Source organism: Cotesia glomerata, linkage group LG4 (genome assembly GCF_020080835.1).
Source record: "Cotesia glomerata isolate CgM1 linkage group LG4, MPM_Cglom_v2.3, whole genome shotgun sequence".
Classification (NCBI taxonomy): domain Eukaryota; kingdom Metazoa; phylum Arthropoda; class Insecta; order Hymenoptera; family Braconidae; genus Cotesia; species Cotesia glomerata.
The window spans coordinates 25704100-25728814 of NC_058161.1; the positions used below are offsets into that span (position 1 = coordinate 25704100).

General features: G+C 28.0%; 2 protein-coding genes and 2 long non-coding RNA genes across 4 annotated transcripts; 2 read left to right on the forward strand and 2 right to left on the reverse strand.

Annotated features, from left to right (window-relative positions):
• Positions 1-1115: 1115 nt before the first annotated feature.
• Positions 1116-6927, reverse strand: LOC123263247 (39S ribosomal protein L22, mitochondrial-like). The gene is made up of 4 exons (XM_044725849.1): positions 6879-6927; positions 6054-6282; positions 4613-4826; positions 1116-1401 (listed from the first exon to the last, which is right to left on the reverse strand). Exons 2-4 carry the CDS (start codon positions 6270-6272, stop codon positions 1181-1183), a joined length of 654 nt encoding a protein of 217 aa, XP_044581784.1. The 5' UTR covers positions 6273-6282; positions 6879-6927; the 3' UTR covers positions 1116-1180.
• LOC123263249 lies at positions 5326-14366 on the forward strand. The gene is made up of 3 exons (XR_006509135.1): positions 5326-5335; positions 10695-10705; positions 14131-14366. It is a non-coding gene; the product is annotated as an uncharacterized LOC123263249 (long non-coding RNA).
• LOC123263248 lies at positions 9527-10383 on the reverse strand. Its single transcript, XR_006509134.1, has 3 exons — positions 10169-10383; positions 9837-9911; positions 9527-9749 (listed from the first exon to the last, which is right to left on the reverse strand). It is a non-coding gene; the product is annotated as an uncharacterized LOC123263248 (long non-coding RNA).
• On the forward strand, positions 11700-13496 carry LOC123263246 (THO complex subunit 3). The gene is made up of 2 exons (XM_044725848.1): positions 11700-12225; positions 12693-13496. Exons 1-2 carry the CDS (start codon positions 12037-12039, stop codon positions 13473-13475), a joined length of 972 nt encoding a protein of 323 aa, XP_044581783.1. The 5' UTR covers positions 11700-12036; the 3' UTR covers positions 13476-13496.
• Positions 14367-24715: the final 10349 nt, after the last annotated feature.

Below are 24715 nucleotides of genomic sequence, written 5' to 3' on the forward strand. Positions count from 1 at the left end.
AATTTTTCAATTCTTAAAAAAATTAATTTAAGTCTTTATTAATAAAAATAAATTAATTATTATGAATTTAACAGGTACAACGCTAAGAGGCCTCATTGGAGAAAAACCAAGTTGAAGTTGTAAGAAGTTATAGCAGACTATTCCACTCCACTTCTCCAACAATTAGACATTCATCTTTAATAATTATTTAATAAATAATTAAAAACGACTGTAATTATTCACAATAATATTCCAGATGTCTTCAGTGGAACTTGTTAATATAATTTAAACAACTTTATAAAAATCTTTTTTTATTTAACCTTTTGCAGTTTCATCCTTTTATTTCTTAGGGAATTTATTTATTTATTTAGAATAATTTAAATTAATTATTTATCAGAATTTTTATTTTAAGGATTAAGAAAAAAATATTTAATCCTATAAATTGATCTCTTTTAAATAATTAAAATATTTTTGAAACTATCAAAGTTAAAAAAAAACGAATTGAAATTTATTTTTTAAACGGGTGGAAATTTTTATTTAAAAAATCAGCTGATATTTTTATGTTTAACAATAATTGAATCTTAATTAAATTTTCTAAACTTTAAAAATTATAAAAATAATCTTAGGAAAAAATTTTCTTCTCCATAAAAAAAGAACTTTTTAAATTTTCTTACAAAATTAATAATTTTAACAAAACTTTAATTTCAAAGTTCAAATATTTTTCAATAATTTTACTTCATATATGGACTCTGTTATGCAATAGTGTGTTAAGTACATAGGATTTCTATAGCACTTAACACATTAATGCATAACAGTGTCCATATTTTGTTTTAATTGTAATAACTCCTAAATTACTAAAGTTGAAAAAAAATTCTCAACAAAATTTTTAGGAAATTTAATTTAAACAACTTTATAAAAATATTTTTTTTTACTCTTTGCACTTTAATCCCTTTATTTTTTTTTTTTTTTAATTTTAATTATTAAAACAAAAATTCTTTTAATATAAAAAAGATTAACTTAAAATTTTAAATTTTCAATATTTTATTAATTTAAAATAAGAAAATTTTAGTAAGTAAAAAATTTTTACGGGAATTAAAAATTAAGTTAATTTAATTTAATAAAAATTAAAGCAAGTATTTTGTAAATATTTATTTTTATTAATAAACTTACTCAAATATTAAATTAAAAATACAAAACATATTTATAAAGAATTAGTTATCTTACGATGGCGCATTTGATCGAGCCACTCTTCCAACAATGACTGTTTAGTTTGAGGCTCGGGTAAATAATAATTTTTCGGAGGCTTCCCTTCCTCCAATTTGACAAAATAATGAACATGTTTGTAGTCAACGCGACCTATACGCGCACGAGCGTGTCGTCTTATTCCTTTGACAGTCACTCCTTTTCCAACAAATGACTCGGCTGAAAAAAAAATCATTTTAATTATTTAATAAGTCCTAAGGAAATTTAATTTAATGGTTAGAAATTTTTTTTCAAGTAAAACAAAAAATATTAGCTGATTTAAATTATTAAGAGGATAAGAAAAATTTTGTGGCCAGTTTTTATATGATAAAATAAGAAATGACCTTGTATCTTGTGAACTATTGACATTTTTAATGATATAAGCTCATCCCGAGGTTATATTCATCAAGACCTTTCATTTGAATACCCACATCAATTTTTCATATATTTATATATATTAGATATATGTATATATCAAAAATGCATGTGGGTACTCAAATGAAAGCTCTTGATGAGTGTATCATCGAGATGAGCTTATATCTTTAAAAATGTCAACAATTAAGAAATTACTTTGTATCTTGTGAACTATTAACATTTTTAAAGATATAAACTCATCTTGATGTTACACTCATCAAGACCTTTCATCTGAGTACCCACATTAATTTTTCATATATTTATATATATTATATATATGGGGCATTCCATGCCAAATCACCGAGGTTTCGGCCCGACCCCCTTCGATTTCGCTGAAAATTTTTTATCATTTTCTACCCTACCAAAGACATTTTTCTGAATTTTTTCAGATTTTTTTACCCAACCCAAAAAAAGTTACGAATTTTTGAAAAAAGAAACGCTCTTTTTTTTCAAATTGCTATAACTTTGACACAAATTGACCTTTCGGCACTTTTTTTTTTTAATTTTTGTTTTTAAATGTAGTTTTCAGAAAAAAATACAAAAAATTTTTCGGGAGTCACGATATATGAAATATTTCAGTTTTTTCAATAAAGCCGTCATTTTATCGAAGTCTGTAACTTTCGATTCTCAATTTTTTTGTCTCAAAAAAAACTTCAACTAAGACAGTATTTAACCCCGCTATTCCCATTCTGTGCCGACTTTCCATTCTATTTTTTTTTTTTCGATTGAAAATAAAAAAATATCTAAATGTGGCTTATTTTTTTTTGACTTTGCGCTGAAGTTTTTTTTTATTGTTTTTAAAAGCTCAGAAGTTATATAAAATTGGATAAAAACAACCGTAAAGTGTATTAGGGGCAAGGATTAAATTTTTTATTAAAGTATTGTTTTTACATCGTTAAAAATCTAAATATTTTAATTATTTCCCCCGGTTTAGCGATTGTTTTCTTGAATTCTTAACCGTACAATGTTGTGTCGATTCATCCGACGAAGAAAAAGAACTTTTACCACAGAATTTAATAATGATTTAATTTGATGAATTTTTTGTGTCGCAGGTATTGGTTTAGCACTATTGAAGCGTTCCTCTAATTTCTCTTTCAGAAATTTATACTCTTCAGTGTTCACAAATCTAACATTAATATTTGGTAAGTTTTTTAAAGCCCACTCAAATAATTGTAATGGTGTTAAGATTTGTATATGAGGTGGCAATTGTAGAGTAGCACGTGCGGCCATTCGTTTCAAAGTACCACCTATTCCATCACATGGTCCTTTACCGTGTGCCGTAGTGAAAAAATTCCACTCTACTGTTATTCCGAATTCTTCATTATAATAAGATGAATTAAAAAAATTTTTATAGTTTTTATATTGTTGTGGCGCGCCATCCGAGAAGAAGAAAATTTTAGGAACTCCAGATGACAAAGATTTGATGAAATCAATAATAGTACCAGAGTAGAGATGAACAGCAATTGCATCATGATTCAAGCAATCACAAATGATTGCCATACTCCGATGAGTAAGTTCATTATTTTTTTTTATAATAAATAACTACAGTATAAACCGTCGCTTGATCGTTATTCCAGTGAAATCCTGGCGCAGCATCTTGAACAACGAACGAATAGTTTTCTGCAAAGTCAACTATGACTATGAATTTGTCTTCTTAAAAGCATTCTTTCAGTTGTCTCAAGTATGCTGCTTGCTCTTTGGCAATAAAATTGTGTGGTAAAAGAGCCTTCAATTTTTGACCAAAATCATCCACGTTCTTGATTGACGTTTCGAGGGTTACTCGTGGAGTAGAGTCCCATTGCTTATGATTAACTTCATCAATTTCATTATTTTCAATCAGAGTTAAGAGATGTTGTTTCACATTTTCGACGCCTGGACAAGAAGAACAATTGTTAAAAAAACATTCAGCTGATGGTTCTTGACATACGATAGCACTCAAACAATTTATAGTTGTATTCGTCCAATTTGATTCAACTTCTAAGCTTTTAACAACAATCCAAAAAAATTTCAGTGCAAAGTCAAAAAAAATAATCCACATTTAGATATTTTTTTATTTTCAATCGAAAAAAAAAATAGAATGGAAAGTCGGCACAGAATGGGAATAGCGGGGTTAAATACTGTTTTAGTTGAAGTTTTTTTTGAGACAAAAAAATTGAGAATCGACAGTTACAGACTTCGAAAAAATGACGGTTTTATTGAAAAAACTGAAATATTCCATATATCGTGACTTCCGAAAAGTTTTTTGTATTTTTTTCTGAAAACTACATTTAAAAACAAAAATTAAAAAAAAAAAAAGTGCCGAAAGGTCAATTTGTGTCAGTTATAGCAATTTGAAAAAAAAGAGCGTTTTTTTTTCAAAAATTCGTAACTTTTTTTGGGTTGGGTAAAAAAATCTGAAAAAATTCAGAAAAATGTCTTTGGTAGGGTAGAAAATGATAAAAAATTTTCAGCGAAATCGAAGGGGATCGGGCCGAAACCTCGGTGATTTGGCATGGAATGCCCCATATATATAATATATATAAATATATGAAAAATTGATGTGGGTACTCAGATGAAAGGTCTTGATGAGTGTAACATCAAGATGAGTTTATATCTTTAAAAATGTCAATAATTAAAAAATTACCTTGTATCTTGTAAACTATTGACATTTTTTAAAATATAAGCTCACCCCTACATTATACTCATCAAGACCTTTCATTTGAGTACCCACATCAATTCTTCATATATTTATGTATATTATATATATATATGTATTTATGAAAAATATATCAAAAATGCATGTGAGTACACAAATGAAAGCTCTTGATAAGTGTAACATCAAGATGAGCTTATATCTTTAAAAATGTCAATATTTAAGAAAGTACAGGGCAATTTAACAAGTCATTATTTAATAAAGCAAAATTTTAGTTATTTACAGTTCACAAGTCACATAGTGACTCAAAAGTTGCTAATTTAAAATAATTATAAAAATACTTACAAACCCACAAATTGCTCTTAAATTCAACATTATGTTTCTCAACAGCAAGTTGTTGAGCTTCCAACAAAGTTTCCTTAGCTGCGACAGCTCCTTTTTTACAGAGAAAACTTAATTGCCGGATGGCTTCATCTATTGACATTCCTCTGACCAGACATGCGATGTACCACATCGTTTTTGGACTATATTTAATATTTTTTTTTACATGACAAATATACTGAAATATATAAAAAAAAATAATTATAAGATTTTATTAAAAAAAAAAAAAAAATGACTAAAATTAAGTAAAATAAAAATGATACAAAAATTAGCCGACGTTCAAGAATTTTTTTATTTTTTTTTAAATTTAAATTTAATTGCAAGTAAAAAGATTCTTAAAAAAAATTACATAATTTTTTAAATTTTCTGCATGTGAAATTTTTAAAAAAATTTTTTTAATAAAAAAAACTACAAAAATTTTTAAATGTTGGCTAATTTTCATGAAAATTAATTTGAAAATTTTGATCATTTATTTTATTGAAAAATAATTTTTAAAAAATTAAAAAAAAAAAATTTCACATGTAGAAAATTTTAAAAACTATCAGTGGAATTTTTTAAAAATAGTTTTTTAGTTCTAATTTTTAATTGAAAAAAAATAATCAAAAATTTTTAAATTTTGTTAGCCGACATTTAAAAATTTTTAGATTTTTTTTTTATTGAAGAAATCATAAAAAAAAAAATTCATTTGTAAAAAATTAAAAAAACTACATATGCAATTTTTTAAAAATATTTTTAAGTTGGAATTAAATAAATGAAAAAAAAAAATTAAAAACGTCGGCTAACTTTAATGAAAGTAAAATTAGCCGACAGTAAAAAATTATCATTTTTTTTTATTAATTGAATTAGCAATAAAAAAATATTTTAAAAAATTGCACGTATATTGTAGTTAATATTATCGTCCATAATTATCAATAATAAATTTTTATATCAGGAATGTGGACAAGATAGGAGCAGAAATAATAATGTAATTTGTTATTATGATCCTATCTTGTCCACATTCCTGATATAAAAATTTATTATTGCACGTATAATTTTTCAAATTTTTTACATGTGCAATAGTTTTTTTCATTTTTTTGTAATGATTTTAATGAAAATAAAATTAGCAGACACCTGACAGTTTTTAGAATTTTTTTTATTAATAATAATCATTACAAAAAAATTAAAAGAAAAAATTGCACATGTAAAAAATTTGAAAAATAATACGTGCAATTTTTTAAAAATATTTTTTTATTGCTAATTCAATTAATAAAAAAAAACTGAAAATTTTTTACTGTCGGCTAATTTTACTTTCATGTGATTTTATTAATAAAAAAAATTCTGAAAGCTGTCAGCTGTCTGCTAATTTTATTTTCATTAATTTTAGTATTATTGTCGGCTAACTTAATTTTTATAAATAAAAACTTACCGCAGGTCGGCGAGCTTCTCCTGGTTTTTGTGGTGGCAAAACAATTTCATTGTACTTTAACCACTTCCTGGGTCCATCTTTATCAGCCTCATTGTCCTCAAGTGAATACAATTTATTAACTGGCGAGCTATGCAATGCCGCTGGGAGTAATTTTGTTTTTAATTTTAAATTAAATTCAGTCCTCAGTAACTTTGACAAGCAATTTCTTAAACTTTGCATTTTTTTACTCCTAAAAAATTAATTTATTTAAATATCAAGTTTTAATTTTTAAATAAAATTGACAGTATTTTAAATTATTTTAGATGTCGGCTAACTTTATTGATGATGCTAAAATTAGCCGACCCTCATCAACTTTTGATTTTTTTTATTATTTAAATTAGAATTAAAAATATATTTTTCAAAAAATTGCACGTATAATTTTTAAAATTTTCTACATGTGAAAACTTTTTTTTTCTTTTTTTAAAAATTATTTTCCAATAAAATAAAAATTTTATTATATAAAATAAATTTTATTTTATAAAAATTTTAAAATGTCGGCTAATTTAATTTTCATACTTTATTGTGATATTATTTTTACAATTAATAATAATAAAGTTAGCCGACATTTAAAATTTGTTTATTTTGCTTAATTTATTAATTTATAACTAAAAAATATTTTTAAAAAATTGCACTTGAAGTTTTTAACAAATGAAAAAAATTTTTTTTTATTTTTTTGTGATAATTCTTTAATAAAAAAAATCATATAAATTTTTAGATATCGGCTAACTTTATTTTCATTTATAATTAATATAATTTTAATATCTATTTATTTATTAAATTACTCACTTTTACTTTTTATTATTTATTTACTAAGGTGAAAATATTTTTATGGTTAGTTTCCGGGTGAAATAATAATAACATTTGCTTCGGCGCATGCGCAGATTCATTGCGCCGTCTGCCGACTAGATTAGGGTGCAACAACTTAGTCCTAACAGAGACTATACAAAACGTAATGTTTTTAGCAAGGTGCAATATCCCAAACGTATGATATCGAGATAAGCACATGTAAGAAATGTGACACTTGCCGAAAATTAGTTTTCATAAACGTTACTTAATCCTAAAATGTATATGCTAGAAATGCGATGTCTAAAGAACGTTCATGTTAAGAAACGTTATACTTCAAAAATGTAAAGCTTCTAAAAGCGATAGCATCACAAGTGTGCCATTTGTAAATCGTTCAAGGTTCTAAACGTGATGTTTCCCTAACGTCATACGTTTAAAAAGTCAATCGGCCATATCGACTGTAGGAGTTCCGTTGATGCAGTAGATTTCTTCAGATAATGAAAAAACCTATATGAATTTCAATCTGACCAATCTGACCAAAGTCACATCGTCTAATATATATTATTAGAAATTTTATCAATAATAATAATACTAGTAACAATAACTTGATAAATAAAAATTAATAATAATAATAACGTAATTCGAAAATTAAATATTAAATAATAATTAACATTTTTACAGACAATATTGTTTTGTTAATAAAAATCTAACATGTAAAGAAACTGAGCCAAGTCGCATTGAATCGAGCTCTTTTTTCTCTCGATGCATAATTTTATAATTAGTCTTATCATTTTAATCTAACAGCCGCTAACTCTTTTACACTATTGTAACTCGATATTTGGCTCAATCATGTTATACCTAAGAAATTAACAGGCGAGACCATCTTTTTCTCACTTTGCTCTCACGGAGCTCAACGGAACTATCTCTGTCGCACTTCCAACAGCAGAGCAATTGCAGTTTCGATTGGTTTCACGAAACGAATGAAATTTTTGAAAAAAATGCTTTGTGGTGAAATAGTTTATTAAATTATCTATTATCTCTAAAAACGTTTTTTCAAAATTTCCATTCGTTTCGCTAAGCCGATTGAAACTGCAATCACTGGTCTCGGCTGTTAAACGTAAAACTAGTTAGACATTATCACGATTGAAATCCACTCGCAGGTTTAATTACTAAGGTAATTATTTTGGATTGAAAAAAAGTATTTAATTAATGTAATAAATTAATAATAATAATAATAATAATAATAATAATAATAATAATAATTATAATAATAATAATAATAATAATAATAATAATATTATTATTATTAAAATTTTATAAATGATTTGGTATCAATAAACATGAATGTAGCGGCAAAGGCAATTTTTTTTCGCTACGAAAAAATTTAAATAATGGAACTAGATGTACGAGACGCTGAGAGAATTCCTAAGCCAGGAGTTAGTCCAACAACTTGAATGGTCTTTGAGATGCATGTCAAAGATTTGTGCAAACTCATTGGATTCATCGAGTGTTGCCAGAGCCAGCAGTTACGACAGAAGTATCTAAATCAAATCTGTAACCAAATGAATTACTCATCGAAATTTATTTCAAGTAAATATATAAATGAATATCATTTTCAATTACTTCAATATTGATTTTATCTATTCGCAACAGAAATAAGGTCCTTGTTGCACGTAGTCGACAGAGTAAGCAGAATCTTCAAGATACAGGTCAAGTTGGACGACATTTGAAAATTTCACCGTTTTTATTTCAATGAAAGCTGCAGTAATAGCTTCTCTGTACGAATGTTTGCTACTACATGTAAGAAGAGCTGAGTTAATTGGATACTTTTGTTTATCTGTATAAATATGTAATAAACAAAAAATTAGTTATATTATTGACAACAGATTAAATTTTGTGAAGTTTATTTTATATCTGTTGATATACTTACCAATATAGATAACTTCATCAAACAAATTGTTCATCATCTTGAAAAGTCCTTCAGCAGTCACCATACGATGTAGTGGACTAACAAAAAGTTTTACCCGGATCTAATTTCCGTGAAGACAATTTGGAGTATAGTTACTGTCATTCAAAGCTCACGGAATCAGCTGGTCGTTTTTATTTTTGATGGGTTTCGAGAATATTTTATTAAGTAACCGATTTTTTGTAGTTGAGATCTGGGATACAAGAAGACATCAGAATTCTTATCTCCTTCTCTAACTTAAAAATAATTTAACCAAACCCTTGTGTCGAACGCATTAGGATGATTTTTTTTTCCACCACTTAACTATTATTGGGTCGAAGTGTTTAACGTTGCGATTAAAGCGGATTCTGTGACTTCTCAACAACAACAACAACAACAACAATAATAATAATAAAAATAATTATAATTCTAATAATAAAATTTAGATATTATTTATTATTTTAAACTTTAATGAGGTATTAACTTATAAATGTATTATACATTATTATAAATGTATGATAGATTATTATAAATGTATGATAGATTATTATAAATGTATGATAGATTATTATAAATGTATGATAGATTGTTATAAATGTATTAATAATTATAATTTTAAATTTGTTCGAAAGTAATATTAAATAAAAATTTAAAGACATAATAAGTAATAAAATTTTAGTTTCTTTTTAACAAAAATTAAATTTAAATTAAAGACATAATAAGTAATGAGGATTAATATTTTTAAATAAGCAAGTCAACTGAGACAACCTCTTGTCGGCAGTAACTACATGTTAAAATTTGCCCATCTCCAAGCAGCTTTTGCACGTACTGTCTTTGACATGCTTGACAAAAAATACAGTGCCGGCAAGGGTTGTAGACGACGTCCGGTGGTGATTCCTCGTCTGAACAAGTCAGGCAAATTTGAGAATCTAAAATAATTACAAAGTATCATTGAGAATAGTTTCTAAATCATTAAAAAAATGTATAATTCAATTTATAAAAAATTTATATATTACTATAGATAAAACCGCCAGCAGCCGCCGCTGGATGTGCATTTTCGTCATTCCTTAGTTCAGCACGATCTACGTCAACTACAAAATAATTTAAATATTAATTTCAATATTAAAATTTCATTTTCGATGGTAATTACTGTTTCGAAATCACGGCAGCTCGTCCAAATGGGGTAAGGAGCTAAAACATGCGCTGGAAGAAATGGATCGTCAGGATATTTAGAAGCTGATTTGGCAAATTACAGGAGTGTGCTGGTTAAGAGATCGCCAAGTACAAATAATCACAGGAAAATTGTGGAGTCCACATTCAGGCCACCTAGAAATTTGTATAAATTTACTGTAAGCCGTTTTGGCGCGATCAAAACTGAAGAGAATCGATGAAGAATATCTCGACGAAGATGAGATATGATAACTACAACAGGCACCTGAAGAAAGAATATACCAGGGACTGGTTTTGCCGACGTTGGAGCCATGGAGATCGGCGATGAAAACATCTCGAGAAGAATGAACAGCTTACTGACGGAAAATTCGACTCTTATCTCGAATATAATTTGTAAAAGATCCTGAGAATTTTTGTCTTAAAGCCAAAAGGGCGTATACAAAAAAACAATTTTTATTCACTTTCCTTACAGATCTATATGTTATAAACATTTTTAGGCTAATTGGAGTAAAAAAAAATGTTTTTATACGCCCTTTTGGTTCTGCAGGGCCAGAAGGGCGTAGATTTTGAGATGCGACCTTCCGGCATTAGTAACGCGATATAGTAGTCCATTCTTCAAAGGATCTAATCGAGATCTGATAGATAGATTGTTTAAATTTTGTAGACAATATTTGAAAGATTTGTACCATAACGAATAATCAAAGCTACCAAAAATGTTATGTTCTGTGAAATAAAATAAGAAGATAAAAAGATGGTGTATACATAAATTCGATAGCATTAATATCACCATGTAAAACTACAAAATTGATAATAGAAATAGCATTAACTAAAAGTGTTAAACTTATTTTTCCAGGCGTAATTCTACAGCCACCAGAATACTATTATGCAATGGAAGTTTTTCATGAAATTGATGTAGTGTTTGAATAGTAGAGAATCGTATGAAAATCTAACTATTGCATTGGTCCTCATGACGAAACTTTTGAAAAATTTGGATATATTTTGACTCAGCTCGTCAACTAATTTAGAAAATAATACATATGTCTTAAAAGTTTATATAAGTATGTATATATATCTTTAAATAAAATTACATTCTCCTATCTTTTATTAAATTCGCTGTTGCATTGGTTATTTTTTTCGAAATTATTGAAACTTTTAATTGATTAAGTGTGTTCTCTATGCTACAATCAAATGGTCCTGTGACTTTCAACTATTGTGTTCTCACATGAAAATTAAATTAGCCGACATTTAATAATTTTTAAATTTTTGTAACAAATAAATTATGGCAAAAAAAATTAGAAAAAAAAATTGACATCTAGACATTTAAAAAAATTAAAAATGCAATTTTTTTGAATAATTTTTTGTAACAAATTTGTTTGTTAAAAAAAACTTTTTTAATTGTCAAGTGACTGCTAACTTTAAGGTCATTGTTCTCACAACTCAAAGAGGATTTAAGTTTGCTCATCAATATCATTCTGACTTGAATTTTTGTCAAATAAAATTTTTGACGTTTGTACATATGACAGTGTGATTTTATAGACGAAAATTTCCAGGTATAGTATCATAAGAAATCTATAATATCGATTGAATTTGACTTGTTTTGCAGTCGGTAACGCGGCTGAATTTTTTTAAACGTATGACGTGAGGGAAACATCACGTTTAGAACCTTGAACGATTTACAAATGTCACACTTGTGATGCTATCGCTTTTAGAAGCTTCACATTTTTGAAGTATAACGTTTCTTAACATGAACGTTCTTTAGACATCACATTTCTAGCATATACATTTTAGGATTAAGTAACGTTTATGAAAACTAATTTTCGGCAAGTGTCACATTTCTTACATGTGCTTATCTCGACATCAGACGTTTGGGATATTGCACCTTGCTAAAAACATTACGTTTTGTATAGTCTCTGTTAGGACTAAGTTGTGGCACCCCTAGATTAATGTTTTCGGAGGGTTATATTTGTAAACATAAACCTAACCTTACAAAAATCAAAACAATAACAGTTAGTTAATTAAAAAAGTATTGATTAAAAATTAATAACAATGAGTATCAACAATAATAACAAAGTCGATGAATTAATTGGCTATTTTAAAAGCCATTGTAAAATCAAGGAACACCAAAGTCACTCGGCGAAAGTCCACAGTGTTGGTTGGAGCTGCGATGGAAAATACCTAGCCTCAGGTTCATTTGATAAGTGTATATGTATTTTTACACTTTCCCCTGACAGATTGGTAATTTTTTTTTTAATTAAAAATCTTTTTTATTTAAAAAAAAAAAAAATAATTATAATTTTTTTTTAACTCTTTAAATATTGAATTTTTTTTTTAAATAAAAAATTTTTTAGTTAATATTTTTTTTTAAGTTAAAAATTTTTTTAACAAATTATGCCAAGTAGAAATTTTTAAAAATTAAAAATCCAATTTTTTAATAATAATTTTTTGGAGCAAATTTATTTGTTAAAATAAATTAAAGCTCTTACTTTTTTAAATTAAAAATATACTTTTAAATTTATGAAAATTAATTTAGCAGATTTTTGATAATTTAAAAAATTTTTTTAATAAATTATGCCAAGTAGAAATTTAAAAATCCAATTTTTTAATAATAATTTTTTGGAGCAAATTTATTTGTTAAAAAAAAAGTCGAGTGACTGCTAACTTAAAAATGTCATTTCAAATATATTAATAAAAAATAATTCCAGAAACAGGAAACAACTTTCCGAGGCCATGGGGGCAGTGTTGATCAATTGTGTTGGCACGCTACCAATCCGGAGCTTTTATCTACAGCTTCTGGAGATAAAACGGTTCGAATTTGGGACACTCGAGTCCAAAAATGTACTGCAACGATCAATACACGCGGCGAGAATATAAATATATCTTGGTCACCCGATGGTAACACTATTGCCGTCGGCAATAAGGAAGATCTGGTTACTTTTATTGATACCAGGTGCATAAAAATTAGAGCCGAAGAGCAGTTTAATTTTGAGGTGAATGAGATATCTTGGAACAAAGATTCAGATACATTTTATTTGACCAATGGACAAGGTTGCGTCCACATCTTGAGCTACCCTGAATTGGAGCTGCTTCATGTCATCAAAGCTCATCCTGGAACTTGCATCTGTATTGAGTTTGACCCTACAGGTCGTTATTTTGCTATCGGATCAGCAGATGCTTTGGTGTCCCTCTGGGATGCTGATGAATTATGTTGTCTAAGGACTTTCTCCCGCCTGGACTGGCCTGTAAGGACCATTTCTTTCTCTCATGATGGCCAACTTCTTGCTGCAGCATCAGAGGACTTGGTGATAGATATTGCTGAGGTGGAAACTGGGGAAAAGGTCTCCGATATTCCAGTAGAAGCAGCGACTTTCACAGTGGCTTGGCACCCGAAACAATATCTACTCGCATATGCGTGCGACGATAAGGACATTTATGACCGAAAACGCGATGCCGGAAGCTTGAAAGTCTATGGCTTCCCAAATGAATAATAATAATAATAATTGTTATTATTTATATACAAATGTATTACTGTATTTTTCAATTAAATTATATAATAATAATTATTATTATCATTATTAATAAAAAAATTTAAATAAAAAGAAATAAACTTTGATAAAATAAATGAAATTAATTATGTTATGCCGTGCGATGGACGGCGGAGTCCTAAGATGGTCCTAATTTAAATTATTCATGCTTTTTTGTCAATAAAAATAAAAATAAAATAAGTAAAAGAAAAATAAAATAATTAAAAAAAAAATAAAATGCAATAATAAAAAAAAATTTATAAAATTTTAATTTATCAAAAAAATTAAGATATCATGATAGAGTACACTGTACTTTCTTAAATAATGGCGTTTTTAAAGACATAAGCTCATCTTGTAATCTGATAGCTCAGCTATTGAAAAATTGTTGACTGCTGATTGTAACTTAAAGCAAACTAAAATGATCGAATTCTATAAGTGAATTACTGTATTTCATTATGTATATTGGATTATTTCATATTCTATTATACAGTATATTAATGTATATTCTCTATTTCTATTTATTATTCTCTGACCTTGTCTATCTGAGTTTCCTTCTCTGTGTGAGAAACTCGGGTAAGTGAGAAAAAAATCTTAGTCCCTTCAAGTCTTACTTATACAGGTTTCACTAGTAGTATAAAATATAATATCCTAGAAAAAAATATCACTACTGTTCTTGGACTTGACACTGTAAGCAGAAAGCTCTTAACACTTTGACAGTTTCTTTCAAACTAAATAATAAATGGAAAATTTCAGTTGATATACACAAACATTTCATTGAACTTGTAGGGATGATAATATTTTAAGCTCAAGAAAGATAAAAATTTTTGAATACAAGTAGCCAGATTTTCAGTTTTTAGAGACTTACTTATTACAGTAAAAAAGAAAAAAAAAACGGTAATATTTGGAGATTGCAATCGATAAAGAAAACATTTAAAAAATATGAAAATCCGCTTAAGTATATACTCCCTGTTGAAAAACTCCAATAAGATCCCATCAAAAGCGACAAAAGCCACTTAGAAACCAATAAAACTTATGGGTTTCTAAGTGGCTTTTGTCGCTTTTGATGGGATCCTATTGGAAATTTTAAACAGGGCTGTGTATAATTGTCTTTTTCCTATCCATTTTTGTAGTTGTACTTAAATTATAAAATATTGATGTTTCAAAAATAAACAGTTTCTCAGGTTCAAGATAAGCTTATGAGAGATAACATGGATTTTCGAATTACAGATATTATTTTAATATTTTTTCGACATAAGACTTATTTTTCAGGTAGTATAATTTCTAAAGTAAAGATAGTTAAAAGTGTCTTATTTTACAGTGGCTAAAAATTGTTATTGGTTAGGATATTAAAAATGCATTAAGTAATTGTAGAGATAACGCCAAAGTCTTCATGAAAATTATTTAAAAATATTCTAATATTATTGATAAATTAAGAAAAAATATCAATTTTTCTGTAATAATATTCTATAAATTATTTTTGTTGTTAAAAATTTGGCTGGCTATTTCGTGAATTCAACTTACTATTCATTTTTGTACCTACTGTGTGAAAGAAAGAAGTATATGGGTCATTCCACCAAATAAGAACATTTTTACGGGGCGACCCTCGCGGATTATGTTTAAAATTTATGGAGGTGTTCTCTATAATAAGAAATAAATTCCCTACAAGTTTCAGCCCTTAACACGCAGCGGTTCTAGAGTTATGATTTTTTTAAATTTTGAAAAAAAATTTTTTATAACTTTTTTATTAATTTTTCTGAAGAAGGAAGCTTTTTTATTAAAATCCACGAAAAATCTTATCTTGTGGGAAAAATTCTCAGCTTTTGAATGAAAATATTCATTTTATTATAAACACATCAGAAGACCCTTTGAAATCCAATTAAAGTGGAAAAATTGATTTTTCTCGGTGTGCGGTGCAAGGTACATCCAATTTGACTTTTTTTTCTGAAAAATCAGAGTTTTTTACACAAAATATATGGTTTTCACAATGTGCATATTTTTTGTTCAATCGCAATTAAATTAAACGTAAAATCTTTATAATTAAAATACTTTTATTTTTGAACTTTTTTCAGATGTTGATACAGTTTTAATAAGAGCATATCCAATTTCATCATTTATCAGTAAAAGTGTGCAATGTCTGTGTACCCTTTACCGTTTTTGATAAAAAATATCGTACGTCTAACACATTTTTTTTGTCTAAATAATCATCATTCGTTATGAAAGTAAAATCAACGCCTTTAAAATTCTTGATTGCCCAGGAATTCAAATCTTGTAGTGCCAGTATATGTTTTTTATTTTCCATTTGTAATGAAGCTCTAGCAGCATGTCGTTTTACTGGACCTACAAGCCCATCGCATGGTCCTTTGCCATGGGCAGTTGCAAAAAAATGCCACTCAACGATGATTCTAAAGTCAGCATAATATTAACATAAATTAGTAAATGATTTTTTATTTTTAAATTGCTGAGGTGCTCCATCTGAGAAGTAAAAAATCCTTTCAATAACAGTAAATTTTTCTCTTAAAAAAGAAATCAATTGTTCTTGAAATAAATAAATCAAAACTGTGTCATGTTTAAGGCAATCTGAGATACCAACTAAGCCTAAATGCTTAATAGTATCATTTTCGTTTTAGTAAACCACCATTTGAATTATAGTAGCTTGGTCATTATTCCAATGATAGCCTTGAGCAGCTTCCTGCACAACAAACGCAATTTTCTACCAATTTAAAAACTACCGCTAATTCACCACTCTTCAAATTTAATTTCGCATTAGGGAAAAACCGACTTTGTATTTTTACTATAAAGTCATGTTTTAAAAGTTTCTTAAGTTGCGTCGCTAAGGTATCAATAAAGTCATCGGAATCCGAAATAACGTTTACAATAGTACATCGATCGGTTGATGTCCACATTTTAAATTCGATTTCATTTACATCAAATTCTTTAAACGATGGATGAAAGTAATTAATGATTTCTTCATTGTTTGGACATCTATTACAACTTCTGAAGAAGCACGATTCTGTTGGATTATTACAAATCAATTTATTCAATAAATTTTTATAAATTGATTAAGTTTCCATAATCCAATCAGTATTTCTCGCAAATTTTGGAAAATTACATCCTAAATAAGAAAATGGAATCGTAGTTGTGAGCGCCATCTGCATTGTATAAACTCAATTTTTTAACGAGCAGTTTGAAATTTTAAATATTTCACAGAAAATTATTTTACTATCCCGAATAATCGTATAACGCTTAGCCGATATAACGTTTAATTTAATTGTGATTGAACAAAAAATATACACATTGTAAAAACCATATATTTTGTGTAAAAAACTCTGATCTTTCAGAAAAAAAAGTCAAATTGGATGTACCTTGCACCGCACACCGAGAAAAATCAATTTTTCCACTTTAATTGGATTTCAAAGGGTCTTCTGATGTGTTTATGATAAAATGGATATTTTCATTCAAAAGCTGCGAATTTTTCCGACAAGATAAGATTTTTCGTGGATTTTAATAAAAAAGTTTTCCTCATCAGAAAAATTAATAAAAAAGTTAAAAAAAATTTTTTTTCAAAATTTCAAAAAATCATAACTCCAGAACCGCTGCATATTAAGGGCTGAAACTTGTAGGGAATTTATTTCTTATTATAGAGAACACCTCCATAAATTTTAAACATAGTCCACGAGGGTCGCCCCGTAAAAATGTTCTTATTTGGTGGAATGACCCATATATATAAAGATAATATTCCAGGTATATTTGAGCAACTACGCCTATGGAAAAAGGATCAATTACAAAAGGGTCGAAAGTCGATAGGGACCATAAACACTTGTCTCAAATTAAAAAAATTAAATAAATCAGAAAATTTGATAGTCGCAAATTTCATAATTCGCACGTAATTCCAATATTTCACCCTTTATAAATGCTAATTCGAAACAAATTTCTATCTCTATTTGATCAAAAAATAGAGAGTGACCATTGTTTATAAATTATGATAATAATTTATGAAAAAAATAAATATTTTTTTTCATCATTACGTTTAAGAAGGTTCAACTAATAACCAAAAAATTCAGCGTGGAAAAAAAATTTGAATTTATGATTTTACAGAAGTCTAAAGTTGATGCTTATATTTTGACCCTTAAAAACCCCGTTTTTTAATCTTTTATTGTTTATATTTCCTGACAAAAATTTTTTATGAATTAGCAATTTTGGATAGAGTTACATGAAACTTTGATTTATCGATCTATATGTGTCATATTTTAATGGCATTTTTTTAAATATAAGTTACTCACGTTTGAAAAAAATAGTCTACTCTATTTGACTGGATAGTAGGCACCAGCCAGGCTCCGTTTTCCATTCACTAGATTTATTAATTTATGATTGAATTTATTCAATAACTAAATTTATAAAATCGAGGTTAAGGTTAATTTAATTAAAATTTAAGATTAAGAAAAATTTCCGAAATTCAAAATAATTTAAAATTAAAATTAAAGGAGGTTAAATTTATAAATTAAAATATTAAATAATTTAAGTGAAAAATGAGATAAAATTTATAAATTTAAAATTATTATTAAAATTAAGAAATCAAGTTAAGGATTAAAAAAAGTAAAAGTAAAATCTGTCAAAGAAATTTTAAGACAATTTATAAAGAAATTAAAAATAACGTAAAATATTATTAAAGTTAAAACTAAAATTAATAACTAAAATTAATCTCAAAAATTAAAATAATTCTAAAAGTTAAAAGTTGAATTAATAATTAAAATCAACCTCTAAAATAATTCTGAAAATTAAAACTAACAAAAATTATAATTAAAATTAAAAAGCGGTTTTTTTTTTGGTTCGAAAAAGTTGTTTATTTATAATGTCATTTTACATTTTTTATATATAAGTAATAATAAACTTAAAAGAACAAACAGTATATTTGTAGATGGTTGTCTTCATAAGTAAAGCGTCTCTCCACTATCTGTACTTGAAAAATTGCAATTAGTTTAAATAATATGTTATATAATGACATTGCGATAAGTCTACTGTCATCAATAAAATAAATAATAAAACATTGGAAAATAAAATAATAAAAAAAAACCAATGAAACATTAACTGGCCCAGGGGCCTACAAAAAGTGGACCATGAGGTGGGGAAGGGAGTCAGGATGGTCGGGAAGGTGTAGGAGTAGGAGTATATTTACAATATTTACATATTTACAAATGTGCATTTAGATGTTTGGTACATCAACAGTAATTTTATCCGGTCTGCGTGATCAGTTGTCATTGTCGCATAGATCTGTGACGTTTTTTGAGCCGGGATCTTCTTCGCAACTCGTCCATATGTTTCGCATCTCCATAGAGCCACCAGTAAGGTTCGGACAGTCGATCAAGGCTTTCTCTATCGGCTTTTGATAAAGCTGTGGAGTATACCCATTTGTTTCTAGGTATATTATCCATACTTGCCCAGATGGCTTTTTTGGCGCAATGACGCTGTATATGGTAAATAACAGGGATATTATTTTGGTCCTGGATGCAGCCGCGTCTGTCCAGGTTAGTGAACAGCTCTGGTGGTGAGTAATTGCTATGAGCCATGCGAGTAACATTTATGCCTTCTTCAACTTTTAAAGCTGCCAGTGCAGCATTATCGATAGTATATAAGGTACCAAAGTAATTCCTTGTTAGGATTAGCGTAAATATGTCAAATCTTGGGATGTTTGCCATGTTGTAAATTGACTCATTGTCAATTCTTTTTACGTAGTTGGATTCTGAAGTTCTGTATTTCCCCAGGCAGGCTCTAAGACATGACCTCTTGAACTTTCTATAACTTTCCATAACTGAGAGACCAGTATTCCACCAAATAGGTGCCGCATATGCTATAATTGGTCGAATGAGCAATTGATAGCATATTATTTTAGCCTTGGTCTCCATTGTTTTATTATAAAAAATATCTTGGAGTTCGCCCTAAAGGCTTTTTTAGCTTTTTCAAGCTGGGTGTGATGGTGGTTGTTCATTCTTAACAAATAGTCGAAATGGACTCCAAGATATTTGACGACTTTTTTGTTCGGCACAATGGTTACTTCCCCGGTATCTTCATCAGTAATTTTGATATTGAATATTTTAATGAATGGTTTAGTCAGCGACGTGATTTCATTAACCGTTTTCCGGAAAAGGATAGTTTCACTTTTCGTTCCGTTGATTTTAAGGTTCCAGAGTTTATAAAATTTGTAAATTTTATTTACCAGCACTTCCAATGTATTTTGTATAATCGGTATTTTTTTACCTGCAACATAAACCACCGCATCATCAGCATACGCTCCAGAGTGTGTCAAGTTACCTGAGTTCATTTCAAATAAATTCAAGACTTCACTGTTATAGATGTTGAAGAGCACTGGGGCTGTAACAGTACCTTGCTGGAACCCTTCTAGGATCCAAAAAATAATCTCTGAAATGCGTATACCATCCCAGATCACGAAAGATTTTCCATGTAGCATGTCACAAATTAAGAGAATCAGTGTAATGAGGTAGTCATTACGTAGCAGAATGTAGATTAGCCCGTTCAGCCAAACCGAGTCAAATGCTTTCTCGATGTCTAATAAAGCTGCACCAATTATGTATCCATTGAAGAGGTATCGGTTTAAGTCTGATGAGAATTTATTTATGGCATGAATCGTGGAGTGTCTAGCCTTAAATCCATACTGGTTGTCAGGGATGATTTTATGTTTGTCAGTGTGGTCTAATATGTTGAGCTTAATAATTTTTTCAAATATCTTGCTGACATTGGAGGTGAGGCTGATGGGACGGTATCCAGAAGGGTCAGCTGTGTCTTTTCCTTGTTTTTTAATTGGAATTACTTTTGCTCGTTTCCACCTTTCGGGGTAATAAGCGTGATTAAGACAGTTGTTGAAGATAGTAGCCCCTGATTAAACAACTGAATTCGATCGAATTAAACAGAATTAAATTTTTAATTCTTTTGAATTCAGTTAAATTCTGTTAATTCGGTACCTAACTTTAAAATGAATTCTGTTTAATTCGGTAGGTGAGCCAGAATTTAGCCGAATTAAAACAAATTCAAAATTATTAATTCGGTTCAATTCTGTTGAATTCGGAAATAATCCTCGAATTTCTGGCTCTGACTCCGAATTAGACCGAATTAAAACAAATTCAAAATTATTAATTCAGTTAAATTCTGTTAAATTCGGAAATAATCCTCGAATTTCTCGCTCTGACTCCGAATTAGATCGAATTAAAAAAAATTCAAAATTATTAATTCGGTTCAATTCTGTCAAATTCGGAAATAATCCTCGAATTTCTCGCTCTGACTCCGAATTAAACCGAATTAAAACAAATTCAAAATTTTCAATTCAGTTAAATTTGGAAATAATCCTTGAATTTCTGGCTCTGACTCTGAATTAGACCGAATTCAAACAAATTCAAAATTTTCAATTCGGTTCAATTCTGTTAAATTAGGAGATAATCCTCGAATTTCTCGCTCTGACTCCGAATTAGACTGAATTAAAACAAATTCAAAATCTTTAAGTCAGTTCTATTCTGTTGAATTCTGCAATAATTCTGGAATCTCTGGTTTTGACTCCGAGTTAGACTAAATTAAAACAAATTCAAAATTTTCAATTTGGTTCAATTCTTTCGAATTCGGAAATGATCCGCGAATTTCTGACTCCGACTCCGACTGTGACTGAATTAAAATAAATTTTAAATGTTCAATTTCGTTGAATTCTATTTAATTCGGAAATAATCCTCGGATTTTTGGCTCTGACTCGGAATTTAACTGAATTAAAACAAATTAAAAATTTTGTTGAAATCTGAATATTTTTGTATTAATTCAGGAAGTTCGAGCGTAACTAATGAGTCAAAATAATGTTAAAATTTTTTTTTAATTTTAGTCTTCCCAATATTCGTCAAAATTCTTTATTTTAATTTAAAATAATTTAAACAATTTAATAATTGATGATTTTTACTTATTTAATAAAGTAAAGTAATAAAATGACTTTCGTATTTATTACTTGCCGGAATAAATAAAAAAATTTGGCAATAGCGCGCTTGATTATACTCATAACAGAGACGTGGATGAGTGTGTGAGTTAAACATCTCTGTAACTATACTTCTATCCTTTTCTTTTTTTTCAGCTGTTGACGCGATGTTGTCAAATCTTTATTCGAATAAATAGCTGACGGTAAACGAGTTACAAACATAAAATTTGACTTTAAATATTTCAAAAATTATATCGGTAATGTATTATTATTAAATTGTTTTTATATTTTGCAATAATCCAAGTTTCTTGTGTATAGTTTTTTATCCGTTAAAATTGGGAGGTTAATATTGAAAAAAATAATTAAAGTCTCGACAAAAGTTTGTCCGCCATAAGAGCTCGTGTATAAGGAGATAAAATATGTGATTTTTAAAATTTAATATCTAAGTAACTAAGCGGTGAATCATTTTAAACTTTTGGGATTAGATAAATGACGTATTTATTTATACGTATACTTAATTTCAAAGCTCAAAGTTGGAAATTATTTTTTATGTTAGATTCGCTTGAACTTCCTTAACAACCGAGACCAGTGATTGCAGTTTCAATCGGCTTAGCGAAGCGAATGGAAATTTTGAAAAAACTTTTTTAGAGATAATAGATAATTTAATAAACTATTTCACCACAAAGCGTTTTTTTCAAAAATTTTATTCGTTTCGTGAAACCAATCGAAACTGCAATTGCTCTGCTGTTGGGAGTGCAACAGAGATAGTTCCGTTGAACTCCGTGAGAGCAAACCGAGAAAAAGATGGTCTCGCCTGTTAAGTAAATAGTACTCTGAAATGAATAAAACTGTTTACTTAGATTATAAAATAAAATTTTCTACAGTAAGTAATTATAATTTCGTACGAAGAATAAATATTCATTAACGAAAGAATTTTTTTTCTCAATTCAAAATTTTCATATCCGAGAAATTTTTCTACTTGGCTCTAGAATATTTTGAACTCCCTTCCCGGCCATAATAGTATATTACACACTTAGAGAAGTAAAGTAAGAAATGTCTTAGATCACATTTAAAATTGTTGGCTGAGACGAAGCCGAGGTTAACAAACATGTAATCTGAGGCTTTCTTATTTACTTCTCGAGGGGTGTATCCTATTTTTTTTGCTCGACAGCAAGATATTTATTATCACTAGAATTTATTCATTAAAACAAGACTTTGGTAAGGAAAAATCAAAAATTGATAACAATATTTCTCATTTGGATGAAAAATCCTTTCATAGATATTATTTTAATCATAGTTTTAGGATTTAATAACAATGAAATTGCGATAGTAAAAGATTTAAGACGATTCAAAATATAAAAAATTAAATTTCAAAGAACTCAGTAGTATTTAATTTACATTATGTTACAATTTTCAGATTTATTTTCCATACTTGAACAGAATTGAAAATTTCAATTTTTTTTTTAATTTTCGCTCTGCCAAATTCCGTAGAATTGAACAGAATTAAAATTTTTAATTGTTTTGAATTCTGTCTTACCGAATTTAACAAAATATAACAGAATTGCGATTTTCAATTCAGTTGGATTTTGTTTTGCAGAATTCAACAGAATTGAGCAGAATTAAAATTTTTAATTCTTTTAAATACTATTTTGATGAATTTAACAAGAATATAACAGAATTGATATTTTTAATTCAGTTGAATTCTGTTCTGCAAAATTCAACAGAATTGAGCAGAATTAAATTTTTTAATTCTTTCGAATTCTTTTTTACCGAATTTAACAGAATTGATATTATTAATTTAGTTGAATTCTGTTTTGCAGAATTGAACAGAATTAAAATTTTTAATTCTTTTGAATTCGGTTTTACCGAATTTAACAGAATATAACAGAATTAAAATTTTTAATTCGGTCGAATTCAGTTGTTTAATCAGGGAGTGTAATCCATTATTATTTGTAGTGGGAGGTTCTTCAATGCAATCATTGGAATCTTATCTAGGCCACTAGATGTTTTGTTTTTGGCTTTTTTCAAGAGGATGCTGACTACGAGATATGAGCGGAAATAAGTTGGATGATCTGGATCTTGAACTGGGTAATATGCCTTGTTGGAATCTGAGAACTCGGTATACGTGATGTTGTTAAATCTATTGTGTTGTAGATTTGTCTTAATATGTTCAGCTGCTTCATCAGCTAAGCGCTTGGTTTCGGTACCGATGTTAGTATATCTGGGTGAGTTAATCGACTCAAAATACTTCCCAATGATGTTAAGCTTATACACAGAAAAAAAATGTTCTTGAATCAAGTATATATTTTTGAAGAGCTCAATATTCTTGGTTTGAGTAGAAAAATTCTTGATTTAAGAACATTTTTCTTGATTTAAGGAAATTGTACTTAATTCGAGAATTTTTCGTCTTGATTCAAGACAATTACCTTCTTCAAAATTATATTCTTGGTTCAAGAATTTTTCTCTTGAATCAAGTTAATTTTTTTGTCTGTGTATGAAAAAACAATAATGTGAATTACTTTTATTAGATTAATATTATTGATTTTATAAATTCTACAATTAATATCATTAATGTTATTATTTTAATAATAATTATAAGTCTTATGCGGAAAATATAACCATTTTTTTTGATATAAACAATTTTTAAGATATGTTCAATATTTTTAAAGTGCTTATATATTTTTAAGAGTATTTTCAATGAACTTTAACAAACTATTAGTTTCAAAACAGGTAAAAATACAAAATTTAAATAATTATAAACGTTTATAACAATGTAAGACAAGAATAATCGTCACTCATTAAAATAGTTTTTTTTTTCGGAGTACATATAATGTTAAAGTTATGTAGATTATCTTTTCAAATGAACATTAATCAAACCTGACTTTTTTGGCAATCAGGGCAGAACCAATACTTCGCTCTCGGTTTTCTCGATATTTCGACACAATCAAAATCAAACCAGCAATAGCAGCAATTACAAAAAACAGTTCTTTCACCACAAACCTCTTGACATTTACCACAATAGAATATATTTTTCTTACGTTTATCTTTTACCCATTGCACAATTTTTTTCCAAGTTTCTGCTGTGCAATAGTTTTTTAATAGATCAATATTTACGTTTACTTCCATGAAGCTATCTCCAATGGTTGAGCCGGTAATTTTTAAATCTTTTAATTTAATTTTATATTCATTGCTCATTGATGCTTCAATTAATTCATCAGGCAAAAGCAGCCATTTCATCATGGTT

Bases quoted from the DNA above. Each gene is read 5' to 3' on its own strand.
- LOC123263247 (XM_044725849.1), bottom strand. From the start codon at position 6,272: ATGCAAAGTTTAAGAAATTGCTTGTCAAAGTTACTGAGGACTGAATTT. The intron at 4,827-6,053 runs GTAAGTTTTTAT...TATATATTTCAG, and splicing joins GAGAAGCTCGCCGACCTGCG to TATATTTGTCATGTAAAAAA. The intron at 1,402-4,612 runs GTAAGTATTTTT...TTTTTTTTTCAG, and splicing joins TAAGAGCAATTTGTGGGTTT to CCGAGTCATTTGTTGGAAAA.
- LOC123263246 (XM_044725848.1), top strand. From the start codon at position 12,037: ATGAGTATCAACAATAATAACAAAGTCGATGAATTAATTGGCTATTTT. The intron at 12,226-12,692 runs GTAATTTTTTTT...AAATAATTCCAG, and splicing joins CACTTTCCCCTGACAGATTG to AAACAGGAAACAACTTTCCG.